At 53.1% G+C, this 14,886-nt stretch overlaps 5 protein-coding genes across 5 annotated transcripts; 4 read left to right on the top strand and 1 right to left on the bottom strand.

Annotated features, from left to right (window-relative positions):
* Positions 1-442: 442 nt before the first annotated feature.
* Positions 443-1,273, top strand: CORC01_08027 (chromo domain-containing protein; the record flags this gene model as incomplete). The annotated part of the gene is made up of 3 exons (XM_022619662.1): positions 443-519; positions 573-1,093; positions 1,176-1,273. The coding sequence occupies 3 exons, from the start codon at positions 443-445 to the stop codon at positions 1,271-1,273; spliced, it is 696 nt and encodes a 231-aa protein (XP_022473866.1).
* Positions 1,274-2,209: 936 nt separating this feature from the next.
* Positions 2,210-3,142, top strand: CORC01_08026 (uncharacterized protein; the record flags this gene model as incomplete). Its single annotated transcript, XM_022619661.1, has 1 exon — positions 2,210-3,142. One exon carries the CDS (start codon positions 2,210-2,212, stop codon positions 3,140-3,142), a length of 933 nt encoding a protein of 310 aa, XP_022473865.1.
* Positions 3,143-4,125: 983 nt separating this feature from the next.
* CORC01_08025 (uncharacterized protein) lies at positions 4,126-7,134 on the bottom strand (the record flags this gene model as incomplete). Its single annotated transcript, XM_022619660.1, has 2 exons — positions 4,126-4,697; positions 5,016-7,134. Coding segments are annotated over 2 exons (2,691 nt in total), but the record flags the coding sequence as incomplete, so codon positions are not given.
* Positions 7,135-11,452: 4,318 nt separating this feature from the next.
* On the top strand, positions 11,453-12,898 carry CORC01_08024 (uncharacterized protein; the record flags this gene model as incomplete). The annotated part of the gene is made up of 1 exon (XM_022619659.1): positions 11,453-12,898. The coding sequence occupies one exon, from the start codon at positions 11,453-11,455 to the stop codon at positions 12,896-12,898; it is 1,446 nt and encodes a 481-aa protein (XP_022473863.1).
* Positions 12,899-13,503: 605 nt separating this feature from the next.
* CORC01_08023 (uncharacterized protein) lies at positions 13,504-14,331 on the top strand (the record flags this gene model as incomplete). Its single annotated transcript, XM_022619658.1, has 1 exon — positions 13,504-14,331. The coding sequence occupies one exon, from the start codon at positions 13,504-13,506 to the stop codon at positions 14,329-14,331; it is 828 nt and encodes a 275-aa protein (XP_022473862.1).
* Positions 14,332-14,886: the final 555 nt, after the last annotated feature.

The raw sequence follows: 14,886 nt of genomic DNA, 5'->3' as shown, positions 1-14,886 counted from the left end.
AACATAAGGTCCCTTACTTTACTTAACTGCCTTCCTTACCTTACCTTACCTACTTATCTTAGCTTAGGTAGGCTCAGGTGGTAGGCAGGCAATCTTCTTACACCAAATTAACCTTGTAAGGCTCATTCCTTAGCAACTGCCCTCTTTCTCTATATGATTCCTCCACTTGCTTCTGACCTCTGTTCCTTCCTCAAGCTATTGAGGCTCTTTCCTCAGACGGCTTTTTCGACCCAGGAACCTCTACTCAAAACCAAGCGCGACAAAATCTCGAACCGGATTGGAATTTCTTCCGCTTTCCATCACAATTCCTACCTACCCCATATCAAGGTAAGGTACACCAGCTTTTGTCACCAAACTGAGCTTTTTCAGCTCGCTTCTCTACACCTTCAATCATTTTGCCACATCTTCGTCAAGAATATCATCATAATTATCGCCATTCACAATGTCCGCGCCGCTCGTGTTCAAAGGCCGGGAGCACGCGATGACACAAAATGAGCTTGCTGCCTCCTCGGCTGCAACGTAAGTCATCGACGTGTCGGTTGTTTACCCGGTAACGCTAACAGCCTCAAAAGCAAGGCTAATGGTCCTGAGGACGAGAACGAGGAGGAAAGAATTCTGAAGATTGAGTCTGACTTAGTCGAGCCTCCCGGTGGTTCTGAAAAGATGGTCGGCAGAAAGCGCCAACCCAGTCAACCAGCCACGAACAAGGCTGCCAAAAAGCGCAAGCAGGCCGAGGTTCAAGAAGCTCTGAAGGAGCCCTCTCAGACTGCCCTAACCTCGCTCGAGAACCAGTCGTCATCTCAGTATGTCACACCTGGGTCTACTTCACCAATCGGCCGGAATACTACCAAGTCCGGTAACTCCACGGGAGTCGCGCCTGCCGCGCAAATGCTTCCCCTCGGTACCTCCATCCCCAATGGTGAGAGTGGTCCCGAGGATCACGGTACTAGCGATACTGAGAGAGACGATGTCTTCCCCAAGCCGGCTCAAGTTCCTAGGAGACGCGGTCGTCCCAGAAAGACTCATGATACTGTCTCAACCAACGCCAAACCCCCGGTACCGGCTGGATCAACCACCAAAGGCAAGTCCAGGCGTGAACGAAGCCAGCGCAATTCTTCTCGTCTTTCCGTGCTTTTTATCAAAAGGCAACACCGACTAACTCGGTGATTCGTTAGCCACAGGCCCTTGCTTACGTCGATCTACTCGTGGCGCTGCCACAGAGAAGGCCATTCCGGCGAAGAAGGTACTTGCAACCGCCCTGTCCTTTAGATAGTGGTGAGGCTAACAGAATGATGGGCCGCAACTACTCACGGCCGAGGCGTTGCTCGCCCCAAGAAGGCTATTAAGAAGGTCCCCGCGAAGGGCCGCTCGAGTTCTCCTGTTTATTCCAAGGAGTTTTACGCCGTTGAGAAGATTGTTGGTGCGCGCATCGACCCGGTGACCAAGATGCAGATGTATATGGTGAAGTGGAAGGGGTATGCTTCGAACAAGAACACCTGGGAGCCTAAGGAAAACCTAGGCAACTGCGCTTCTCTAATCAAGAGGTTCAACGCCTCTCATAATGGGAAGAAGGGAAAGAAGGCATGAGGGTTCCCGTCAAAGTTGGGAGAATGCGGTCTGTTAAGGGGCGTCGTTCATGTCTATCGGCATTTCGGGTTGCATTGGTTTCAAGATTTCATAGTTTCACGGTTTCAAGGCGTTCAATGGGTAGAAGGTTGGCTGATGCAGAGCTTTTCAACGGGTGTCAAGATGACTATTTACAGTCAAAGCCAATCACCGTATCGCGAGTTGGTTCAGATAGCGAATTGAAAATGGTCTATTCGCGTCTCAACGGGAGTTCGACGGACAGTGCTGTATGGTAGGGATGACGTGGGGTGGTGTAGCTAAGGTGGGACTTCGCAGACTCAAGATTGGTCAGCTCCTGCAGCTAAGCTCCCCACTTGAAATTCTCCGACTGGGTTAATTCACTGCCACCTTGCCTCAATCTCAGGGTTCCCAGTGACCTCAACCCTTCTTTCAACGTGTCCGCCGGGTGGCCCTCAACATCCGCTGACTTTTTTTCCCCCTTCACTACTCTGCCCCGAGTGGACCTGTCGCAACTCTCTATATATATCCGTATTCCGACGACGCAATTCCCGAGGGCGCGGGACTCCTCAATATCAAAACGAGCTTCTGTCGTGATCCACGTCGCCAGACATCCAGCGCAACCATGGACGCCGTCCGCTCTGCTCTCCAACCCATCACCCACAACCTCCCGGCCCCGATCCGCGATCTCGGTGTCTCCATCATCGGCGAGCACTGCTACAAGTCCCTCCTGCTGGACATTAACGTCGAGGATGTAGACTGCATCAAGCTTGGCCTGTCCAAGGGCATCGGCCTCGGCATCATCGGCGTCTCGAGCATCGTCAAGCTGCCGCAGATCCGCAAGCTCACCTCGTCGCAGTCGGGCGAGGGCATATCCGTTCTGTCGTACCTCCTCGAGACGGCCTCGTACCTCGTGTCGCTGGCCTACAACTACCGCAACCAGTTCCCCTTTAGCACCTACGGCGAGACGGCGCTCATTATGGGCCAGAACGTCATCATTACTGTCCTGGTGCTCAACTACACGGGACGCGCGAGCTTGGCGGCCGTGTTTGTGACGGCGGTGGCAGTGGCCTTGGGTACGCTCTTTGCGGGAAGTTTTGTCGATATGCAGACCTTGGGATACTTGCAGGCCGGCGCGGGTGTCTTGAGCGTCGCGAGCAAGGTTCCCCAGATCTTGGCGATTTGGTCCGAGGGCGGCACCGGGCAGCTCAGTGCCTTTGCTGTAAGTCGCTACCCTTCCCCCACCCACATTCAAGCCTTGAAACGTCCAGGCACTGACAGTTATACCAAGGTCTTCAACTACCTCGCCGGCTCCCTGTCCCGCATCTTCACCACCCTCCAGGAGGTCGACGACAAGCTCATCCTGTACAACTTCATTGCCGGGTTCCTACTCAACGCCGTCCTCGCTTCCCAAATGGCGTACTACTGGAACGCGCCCTCCAAGAAGGCCAAGGGGAAGCAGAAAGTCCCAATTTCTGCTACTCCTTCCACCGGCTCCTCCTCGGCCACTTCTACACCCACGGCCAAGAAGGGTCCCAGCACGCGCCGCCGCGGTTGAGCGTGTGCAGGACCTCGAGGAGGGTAAACATTTCTGCTCGAGAGGGACTAGGGCGTTTAGATACCAAGCTTTTTCTTCTATACTACAGTGAGCACATTCTAGATTTCGTTCCGTAGTGTGCATTCTTGGTGACAGGTAATCTCGTTTACAACCTTGACCCTGTGTTTTCCATGTCGTGGGCGATCCCCCGACATGCGAGGTTGCTGCGGCCTCGCCCAGCCGGCTGGATTGAGCAAGGCACAAGCTTCCTTGTTCAACCTGGTGCGGCCAGAACTGGCTCAATGGAGTGACTGAATTCTCATTGGGTAACTCCGTGATGAGAAACCTATGTAGGGCTTTCATTTCTCACTCGGGGAGGAAACCAAAACGCAGCGTTGACTCATAGCTGTCTAGCAGGTTCCTACCCCCTTACGCTGTGATCTGCTAGAGAGTCGCTTTTCATCGTCCAGCCTTGGAGTCTGGTCGAGGGTTGCCAACATGACGCCCAAAGCCTCCATCTAATCAGTCGTTACCCACGGCTGATGGCTCGACTTGCCGCTGTGCCCAGTCCACTAGTCGGGATTCCGCGCGTTCATGCGGCTATTCCCTCGCAGATGTATCACGAACGGTGGCAAACGAGATACGGGATCGACGCTTTTCTTTATGAGTAGTACTGTGAGGCTGTAAGGTTGTGAGGTTGTGAGGTTGTGGTCGTTTTCTCCCCTCCCCAAGAGGCCACAGCCCCAAACGTGACAAAACCCGGCCGCCGCCGCCCACCATCACCGCCTCCTCCACCTCCAACCCTCCTCTCTCCACCGAACCAAGAAAACAAAACCGAACCGCAAAAAACGTTGGCGCAACTGGGTGTGCCCGCAGGCAGGGACCCCACGAGTAATCATGACATCGTGATCTACTATTCAAATTAGTACACAGTCTAGAGGAGGGGAAGTTGAGGGAGGGTGGGCTCACATACTTGAACAAAAGAAACGGGAGAACTTGGGCGCTCAACCGCGCAGAGAGAGGAACGCGACCAATCCCGCCACGAAAGCCGCAACCCACACGCCCATGCCGACAAGCAGCATGATGCGCAGGTTGCGTCTTTGGTGGAAGGAGAGGCCGGTGCACTCTCTGCGGGTGAGGCCCGCCAACACCCGATCCCACGACCAGACGAGGGTGACGGCCCCCACGAACGGCAGCAACAGGGTTGCCCCCATCACCGCGTAGTAGAAGACCGCCCGACGGCGGACCGCACTCTCTGAGAGAGATTGGTCTCTTACGGTCGCCGCCATGTCCGCGAGCTCGGTATCCGTGCCCAGACCGCCGAGTTGGCGGACGGCCTGGAGAGCACGGTACCTCTCCATCACCTCTGAGGAGTAGAGGTGGGGAGAGGTACTCCGGCCCGCTGACTGGTCGATGGCGAGGGCCTCCGCCGCAGCTTGGTGGCTGATTGTTGCCATCTTGCTGGGGGTGGAGACCCTGCCATCCCTCGTCTGATCGGTTTGGGGGCGCGACACCGACGAGTACTGGGTTGGGAAGTACTCGCGGGCCGGCTGCCCAAATGGAGTTTGCTGGCGATCTGGAAGGAAGCAAGGTTAGTCCATGAGTTCTTCAACCTGAATAAACGTAAAAGACTTGCTTGGAGCAGGGGGTTTGTCCCCCCAAGTAAATTGGAACTTGTTTCGAACGGGATTCGAACGGAATGTGGATGGGAGGAAGGGGAAGGTTTGAAGCGTGGTATTTTGGTTGTTGTGGTGGGTGACCAACCCAAAATTTGTGATTTGGAGCGTGTTGTTTGTGGGAAAGGAAGGGGAAGAAATCAACCAAGGGCGAGGAGAGGGTAGGGCTTTATATAGAGGAATAAAGGGCATAAGGGCAGGGAAATACGGAGACATACCTATGTAGATGTTGCGGCGATTGAAGCCTGGGTTCTCAGTCCGGGAAAAGAACGATCTGGCTGACTTCTGTCTCAAGGCGGGTCGAGGGTACACGTGGCTACTGCCGTGGGAGGAAGAGGCCAAGCCAGGAGAGACGATATGACCTGAAAGGGTGTGGTCCTCAAGGCCACTGGCACGACGGAAAGCTTGAAGCCTGGCTGCATCCTCACGGGGAACCAAGGGAAATGGGAGGTTGGCGTACTCGTTGTGGGCGTGGCTGGTCTGTACTGCCTCTTCAGTCTGTTGTGCTCGATCATTACGCACACGATCCCACGAGAAGTCTCTGTAGGGAGCTGGCATGGGGTCTAGCTCAATCTCTTCCCAGCCATCTTGCCTTCTCTGTCTATGCTGCAGTGCACGACCAGGAGGAGATGGGAATGAAGGAGAAGCGGAGCGGGATGGGATCGACGGTAAAGGGGTAGACTTCTCCCACCATGCTCGGGATCGGGCTGGGGCGGTAGTGGGCATGCGGCCTTTGTTGTGAGCCGTGGGGCGAGCGACAGGACGCTGTTGTTGCTGTTGTACTAGAAGTGCATCTGAGACGTTGGCAATACTGCTGCCAGTAATGACTCGGCCCACAAAGCCAGTAGGGAGTTCGCAGTCATCGGTGACAGTTCGCCAATCCTCATCTCCCTCTAAGCCGGTACGCTCCTCTGCATCTTCTGAGGCAATTGTAGCCATGCGCGTATTGTCGATGGCGTTGTATGGTTCTGTTGCTTGCATGCCAATCTCGTCTACAGTGAGCGACGTAGGAACCGGAACTTTGATACCAGATTGGGTGATCTGCCAGTCAGGTTGGATAGCGGGTGCATGGTAAAAGTCGTTCTTTTGCTGACCAGAGTGGCTGTGATACGGTGACTGACGTGAACTCTGAAGGTGAGAAGGACGAACACGGCCAATAAGACCACTGGATGGCTGGCTGAGTCCAGTAACATGATGAAGAGCACGAGAAACTTCCTTCTCAGCGTGGGGGCGCAGAAAGATCTTCTCCTTGTCAGGCTCAGACTGCTCGACATTGTGATCCGAAGCATGGGATGACGCATTGGAGAAAGCATGAAATGGGTTCAACAGCTTTACTGGAGCCTTGCCTTTGTCCTGGCTGGTAATCTGATTGTCAGAAGCCTCAGACTCAGACTGAGTTGCTTGCTCAATTGTGGGAACAGGCTGGTCAGCAGGAATTGGTGGAGGGGGCAGAGCACCGCGGTCAATGAAGATAGGGTAGTGATTCCTGTTATTGCCGGGTTGTAAGGCGTCGTGATCAAGAAAGATGGGGTACTGAGTTCCGTTCAGGCCAGAAAGATGAGTAGTGTCAAAGTAACCAGAAGCAGGCTCCTTCTTGACTACGTCGTCAATATGAGGAGACTGGGGCACTTGCTGTGTGTGTCGTGAAGAACTCGATGCAGCCGGCGGGGAGAGGACAGGGGATGAAGCCAGAGCAGGTGAAGAATTTGGCTCAATCTTGACCTTGTCCATGGAACCTTCGTCGGTGGAAGCCAGACTGTAGTCGGCACCATCCTCTGGATAGAAGGAGGAAGCGTCTGGATAATCAGCGGCCGCATGCTGGCTGTCGAAAGGATCATTGATATGATCCTGTTGGTAAGGTTGCTCTTGGGATTCCTGGAAGGACGATTCTGAACTGTCGACGAAGGCGTTATCATCATCTGACAAGCACTGAGAGGGAGAACCACGAGGGCCATGGGCAGTCGTCTCAGTCTCAGGGTTAACAGCAGAAGTAGAGGTTGGCTGGTTGAACTCTGTCTGGGAGCCAGATATGTCAGTCGCAATGGGTAGCTGTGGACTCTCCGATGCCTTTTGACTCGTAAACTCGTGAGGCTGACTAGGGGATTCGTTGGAGGCACTCAAAATGTTTTCGACTTGCTCCTGAGTGAGCTTTTCCTCATCATCAAGCTGTCCATCGAATTCGATGGGGATCTTAGGAGTCGGGGGAGCAATATGTCGATGAGCTTCGTTAAGCGAGTCGTAGAGGGGTCTGTTGGGGGTAAGGGACCGCTTGGAAGGTCGCTGGACAAGGTCAGCTTGGTGCACTTCAAAATTCAAGAGCAACAAAGAATTCTCACCTCTTTGATTCCTTGGTTTCCCGACATCTCTGCAAGTACTAGATCTTGCTTTGTTGAAAGAGATACAATTTGTTTGAAGCAAGGTTGAAAAGGGCGAATGACGTAGCAGGTGTGTCTGCACAAAGTCGATGATCTGGGATAACCACAGCTGCTGTTGAAGAATGTTTGACTCGTGAGCAACCTTGTTGCTTGTGTGAAGTTGTAATGAAGTCCAAAGCTCAGGAAGATGAAGGAAGCGCTTAGGATAATAATGGAATGAGTTCCAGATATCCCACTATCGCCAAGGCTGAAGGTGAAGAAAAGCGAATACACAAAAGTGACGATACAAACTCGAAGCCCAAGGCAGATCTTCCGGCAAAGCTTCCAAAAAAACTCTGGGGAATCCGAAAAACTGTCGTAAAGACCTCAGCGCACCAAAGAACTTGTTCGTGCTTGGATTATGCGAGATCTCCAAGCAAGGCTCAATTGGCTCAGTGAGTCGAACAAGCGAGCAAAAGGTGCTGATTGGTGCTTGTGAGTGCCGCGGATAGAATGTTGAAAAGGTGCGTCTCCTAGGAGGAAAGGTATAGATTCTTTCAAGAGACAATCAAAAAGGTAGCTCTTGAGCAGCAAGTATTCAATTGCGAGAGGGAAGAACGACGGGGGGGGGGAGATGTTGTGTCTGGGAGGAATATTGATGAGAAGGGTTGGAAAGGATTGGGAAGGAGGGGAAGGATCCAGGCCCAGCGGACAAAACGGTTGCTGTTGTGCGGGAGAAATATCTGGCAACGCGCTGTCATGTGAAGTTGACCAAAAAGTGAAGGACCCTTCGACGCGGTGCAAGTTGGTCGCGCAACCGGGCAGACTTCATGCCAGCCTCGAGATATCAACATGACCCAAGTGGTAGGCCGTGGGCTCCACTGACTTCCGGCTATAAGCTGCCCATCGAGGCCACGGCTTTGGTCTATTTTGTCAATTGTAGGATGAGGCTTTTGCTCTTTAGATATAGACAGCTTGAAGTAAACTATTACAGGCTTTTCTGTTTGGCTTATATGTATCCTTCGCCCCAATATGGATTGGCCTTGATGCCTATGGCACATCTTACAAGGAGAACCTGTATGGACTTTTGTTTTAGACTACAAGTGTAGCTTATCCGACTTTCTTGTGTGTCCACCTAGGTAGGTTCAAGCAGAGTCTGTATAGAAATAGCATGGTGAGAGATTTGGCAACATGAAAGTAATGAACGTTTCGACTTGCATCGCCGACCTGGACAGTCATCGGTCTCGAACGTATCTTCTGTTGGCGTCTGAAGAATGGAATCGATGGACGGAAAGGGAAGCGCCGATGCGGGATATTGCACAAGAAGTTCAGAAGAAGAAATAGGTTTTTAAATGCACCGAGAGCCCCGGAATGTCTGCATGTGGGATGTTTCCCATTGGTGCTTAGGTAGGCAAAGATAAGTCGAAGACGAAAGTGAGCCCCAGCCCCGACTTAAAGTGCACAGTTTCCATTGGTGAGGGTACTTTTGACCGCTCTTTGACGGAGGGAAAGAGCTATCTATGAATATGAATAAACATAAGAGGTAGAAGGTACCCGTAGACTGGAGGGCTCGATTGTAAAACCCCATGCAAAACTCCATATTTCTGTTGCGAGGGCAACGCAAATTATCACCAAAGCTTGTGAGGAAGGAACGAGGTGTCGTTAGACAGAGCAGGCACGACGGAGCTGTTCATGGACCCACTTATTTATCGAAGTCTAGGTAGACCCAAAAAACGTTAGTCGTCAGACGGCGATAGGTGATAGCGATAAGAGATAAGAATGTGCCATCCAGGAGCACCTCCCTGGCGATGAACCCTGTGGCACTTCCTTCTTCTGACAAGGCAAGCCGGCCTCCAAATGGCCATTCTCCCATGACCATCATCCGTGTGTCGGCATGTCTGGGCCGAATACACTACCACCAACTCACACGTCTTGGCGGCGATGAAGCTATTCCAGGATCTGCGACGAGCTGAGCGCCGCAACATTCTCAGGGTCCGACAGGGTCCGCCGAGTGTCTCGGCAACGCCTCACCCGAGACCTTGGTATCCCTCCGTCCATCATCTCCCATTTTGAGGCCTTCGACGTCCAATTCACGATCATCAGTGCAAGCTTGCAGCACATGAACTTCACCTTGGCGGATTACGTCGTTAATTCTATTTATCGTGGAAATCGAGCTGCTAGCGCGCAACCGATCGACGGCAGACGAAACATGCCTCCTCATCGAGTTAATGATCTTGGGACGGCATCACAGCATCATCCCCCGAAGTGACGAAGAGCTCCAATTTCTCCACTTCTATCATGAGGGGAAGTCGGGATATAGGTCTCTTGGAGTCTCGTCGAAGCTGCAAAGGAGAGTCAAGCAGATAGAGTTCGGGCTGCCCGCAGTCTGTGCTCGTCTCGTCCGAGCCTATCCGTAAAAGACCGAACAATCATGATTGACAGGCGCAAGCAGTCAATGTGTTGCGGGCCTCACAAGTCAGCATTGTGAGATTACATCGCCCTTCGGTTGGACTTGGACATTTGCTTAGAGAACAACATGGGGAGGCGAGCAAGCAAGATCCTGAAAAATACCGGCTGAGACAGCAAAGATCGGCACCGATTTCGACAACTGGGACCCATCCCTGACGAGGACAGGGCGAAAAGCATTGTTTCGTCCCCCAGTGTCACTTATGCACCAGGAAATGCCGCTGTCATTCAACTGGACCCTCGTTTCTTGGATAGTCGCTGTTTTGTCCCTCGCTGCATCAACAACAATAAGACGGAATCCTTGGTGCATCGCAAACACATCGCATAGCATAGCAGCGCGGCGCAGGCAAGGAGTGTTGTCTGAATGCAGTCCACAGGCCCGACTTGACGAGGTGCAGGAGTCAGCTTCCCGGTCACGTTCGCCCTTGCTCTCCGACTGGGCTTGCATCGGAGAATGTCCTGTGGGTCTCGCCGAGCCGTCATGGACGATGGACAAGTTGGCAAGTCAGCGACAGCAACGAAGCGGCTGGGCGTTGGCTTCAGTGGATGGCAATCTCTTGAAAACCCGAGAGTTGGAACTTGGAAAGCCTCATTAAAGGAGGCGACCAGAGTCGACGAAGAAGGGACAGACGCACGGAGATGAGGCAACCAATCATAGACTGCGGCCGAAGGTGCAGAACCAATCATGGGCGGCAAAATTCCAACCCCTTTGCCGAATTCAGATCTTGTTGAACACGGCCGCTCCCTCGACCTTTTCGCCTCCTCCCCCGACGGTTTCGCCCACCTGCCACGAACCCCACCGCCCTCGCATGCCTTGACGTGGATCTTTCTTCCAATCCCGTGTGCAGTCGGCGAACCATCGACTTGGGGCGGACTTGCAATTCCCATTATTTGGCGGCTACGGATAGAGACACGCACCTGGAGAGCAACACACACATCCACACCCTCAGACGCCGTGGGTGAGAATGGACTACGAATAGAGAGGCAGTTGAGCTGACTCTCTATCGCCGCACACAACTCGAGACAGCGGCATAACCTTACCCTGCTGTATTATCAAATGCATGCACGCACTATCAATGTCTCGCCTGGCAAGCACCATTTTCCAGTCAGTTGAGGCGTGCATTGGCAGCGCTCGGTGCAGGACAAGGTTGGGAAGTCTGGAGCTTAGGTTCATCGAGTTCTAACGCCAACCCGCCTGGAAACGCCACGTTCCTTGCACTGGTCGGGGGCAAGGCAGCGATGGACCTCGCACTAAATCTGCAATGCGCAACGCCGCACACGCATATCCGTCTTAGCTCCCTCACACCGCTCGTACGACGGTGTCCGCTGCCCGGCTGCCGTCCACCCAAACCTCTCCGTTCCTTCGAGTCGCCCTCGTCCCGCTGGTTGGGATTCTGCAGATGAGCAAGCCAAGGGGGGGCCTAGAAGGGCCATGCAACGCTGTCCTGTCTGAGCTGGGTCTCTCCATGCAACTATGTCTGTCCAGCAGAACAGACTGGCTCAAAAAAATCGACCTGCTCCTCGCCTCACTTCATGGTACGGATACCTCGAAACTGAGCCTTTTGTTTCGTTTCTTTTACAAGGTCTTCCCGAGCCATCCATTCCTCGTTAGTTGCCGTACGTAACCTCCAGCCGCCGGCGCCGGGCATCCTTCTCCACCGGCCTCTTTAATGCGGTTCCGGTGCACATGACACCAGACCAACATTGGTCGCCTGTATATCACCTTGAGCACCCCCCGGCCTGCCGTACTTCACCTTACCCCGACCTACCGAGACTCGCCCTTTCCCACCTACTTCGCCCTTTTCTCCCATTTTGCAATATTTCAAGCATGTTCGATGGCGTTTTGGGTGGTCGGCGGGGAGGCAAGGCCACTATCCCAAGGCGAGGGCCACACCCTCAATCCCGATCCCTATGTTGTGGGTGGCAAAAGGAGGATTGGTCACGCCGGTGAGCGCGACATCTACGACGGCAACTACCAGTACGCACACGACGAAATGCCCTTCCAGAAAAGGGCCCGTCTATCACATTTCACCTCCGACACGGATTTCACTTGTCCGCCGCGGGGATCGATCCCCGTTCAGAACCTGTCATTTTTGGTGATCCGAGAGCAAACATCGCCAACGCCCGAGCCGGCTGATGCCGATGTCACCTCATCGCAAATGGAGCGCACCGCCTCTGGCCTGTCCATCTCATCCGACACAGACATTTACAGCGCTGCTAGCCAGCATGATTTGAGACTTCTAGATGACGATGTCGCGGCTAGGCTTGTCGAAACCCGGCTGCAGCTTGGCCGGCGTCGCACCAAAGACTCTCAGCATGAACGAATTCTGAGATCACTTATTCGACCGCGATCTCGGCATGCCGAATTCTCCATCGACAACGCTGCTCTGGAGAGCATTTTCTCCGCCGCAAATGAGATTTTTTTCCACAACAGTCTCTCACAGCGTGTCACTTGGGATTGGTCTCACCCTTCCAGCGCCCAGTACAACCGCAACATTATCGGCACCACTGCCCTTCGACGCTCTAAGATGGGAGGCTTCGAGACACTCATTGTCCTATCGGACCCAATTTTGAAAAATAACACGTATAATCGACGACTTCTTATCTCCACCTTCTTGCACGAGCTTATACACAGCTATCTTTTTATCAAATGCGGCGTCAAGGCTCGTCAATGTGGCGGACACACCGCTGGCTTTCGCCGGATTGCGGAGCTCATAGATCTGTGGGCTGGACCGGATAACCTACACCTACGGAACATGGAGGCGGATTTGGAAGACTTTCGGGAGGGTGAAGACCACGTTCGCGAAGGCGAGTCGCATCATGCGGGTGCACCCTGTCGACACAGCTTTCCCGCCGTCCAAGAGCATCTCAGTCCCCGCCACCACACATATCACGACAACCAGACTTACGAGAGATCACGATATAGATCTCAGGAGCAGTGGGATTATTACATCAATGACCCTCGTGAATTCTTCCCAACTAGCAGAGAGAGCAGTCCCATATCCACGACCATGACGACTGATGAGGACTACGACGATGTGGATCCACTGGAGGAAGGCGAGATTCGCGAGATGCGTGGCCGGCTCTTCCTCCCTGGCACTTATGTTTCCAGCAGGCAATCGTCTGCCCACGAACGAAACTTTTATGACTCATACGACGGGCAATGGGCCCGCACCGATGACCGAGGGGGAATCGTCGTCTTCAGCTACGACAGCACCCCACATCAGGCCATCCCGTCATACGTTAGGGGATGCCGAAATGCATCTCCCACATGTGTATAGCACATTGTTTTCTTTCTTAGGATCTTACGGTGGAACGGTCTCATCTGGTGGGAAATCATTTTAAGCATGGCGATGGTGTTCTTTTATACAATCATGAGGGGTTTTCTGCCCACGTCGGATTCCTTTAGGTGCATTGTCATGGGTCGGCAGACGGACTATCATAACACATTGTAATCCATCCTTCTACTTTCCTCTTCATCTACACCTATTATTCAAAAACCTTGCCCAACGCGGCAGATTTACAAAGTTGTCACATCATCACTCGTCGGCCGCCGCTCAACCTAGGTGACTGCTGCCCACAGCAGCACGGCTCCTACCACCGCTATGAGGCAGTCAAAACTCCCCTTGCACTTTGCGACGTCTCCGACGAAGAAACTGGCTGATCGAGCCCCTGGTTTGAAACCATACGCCTCTCTCGGTAACGCTCTGAGGTGAGGGGAGCGTGCTCGGGCCGCGACAGTTGACCGTTGTACCAGACGCACCCAAGCGCCGTTGCAGCAAGATGGCGAGTAAGTGTTTGCAAAATGAATATATCAGCGACTTGAAAGCTTGATGAGATTTTCGGCAAAGGACCAGAGGGAGAGAAAAGTCAGCATCCACCGACCATGCTACGACCGGACATGGCAGAATCGAAGCGGGCCAGGTTTCTACCACAACGATGTCAACACCACTCGCGGAAGTCCCATCAGCATGATCAAGTACCGCAACCGCAGTCTCACAATATCAACGACGTCGCCATTACTTTATCCGAATGCATGTTGGGACCGGTCCCATGGGCTGCCTCCGAAAAGTCACTGAAGAACAACGTCGCCCGCGTGTTAGTCGATAAGGGCGCAGATACAAATCCCAGAGGCGTTTCGGCCAGCACCATCTTTTCTCTCATGAAAGCCATTGACGAGCTCTGTTTCCTGGGGCTACTGTTCCCGACGCCCCAGATCAACCATGCTTCTCATCCAGTCCTTCTAGAAATCGGACCAACGCGGGGTAGGGTGGGTTGGACGCAGCCGCTACGGACTAGTAAGCCAGGGTGCCCCAACATCGTCATCCGCCTGAGCACGGTCCGCCACCACGATGACGGCATCGGCACCGGCAAGCCGCTACCACTCAGGGATATCGTTCAGGTCGCGGTTCACGAGATGGTGCACGCCTATCTTTTGTTGCTTTCGTGTCGGCGAGACAAGTGCGATGTGGACTTTGATGTAATGCATCGCGACTCTGATGGCGGGGGCCACGGGCTCGCCTTTGTTGCTTTGCTCAAGGCTGTTTTGGGGCAGATCCAGAGCTGGGCGACCGAATTGCGAGATTTCGGGTTGACTGACGAGTCCATGCACCCGTACGAAGATTTTGGGCTAGAGTTGTGGAAGAGGGGGGATAGGATCTCCTCGAGGAGCAAGGGGCAGCGTGTTTGGTGGCTTGCCGCGAAGCCTTTGTGAGGATGAGGCGCGAAAAATCTTTTTCTCGGCGTTGTGAACCGGAATATAGAAAGCAAGCAATTGCAGATGAGGAGCTTGTGTGATCGTATGAACTCAACCGCAAACGAGTGAGACTTTGGTTTGCTTACGGTTGTATACTATCAGGGTTCTTTTATGGATGGATCACGGGTTGTTCATGGTGGGTTGTTCATGGCTGTACAAGATGCGGCGCATAACAAGGCCCTAACAAGGTGTAGATATATATATCTTGGTTACCAACAAAAAAAATGCAATGTCAAGAAAACACTCCATCCTAGCCCTACTTGGGTACTCTTTTCCTTTTGGTACATGATGTCGAAACAATCTATATGGATGGTCTACATATGGTGAGTATCTATGATCTCCACATATGTATAAGTCTATGGCATGAAGTCTCGCTCTTTTTAAGCAAGGCGAGGTCTCTGATGATCTTATATTGGAGAATCACTAGAACTAGTAAATCAGAAATTATAAGAAGTATTTGGACTATGTTGCTCCAGTTCAGTTAGACCAGGAGACTAGGCAATCCACTTCGTT

Source organism: Colletotrichum orchidophilum, assembly GCF_001831195.1.
Source record: "Colletotrichum orchidophilum strain IMI 309357 chromosome Unknown Scaffold_66.1, whole genome shotgun sequence".
Classification (NCBI taxonomy): Eukaryota; Fungi; Ascomycota; class Sordariomycetes; order Glomerellales; family Glomerellaceae; genus Colletotrichum; species Colletotrichum orchidophilum.
Note: the sequence above shows the minus strand (reverse complement) of the source record. Positions and strands in the feature narration are given on the sequence as shown.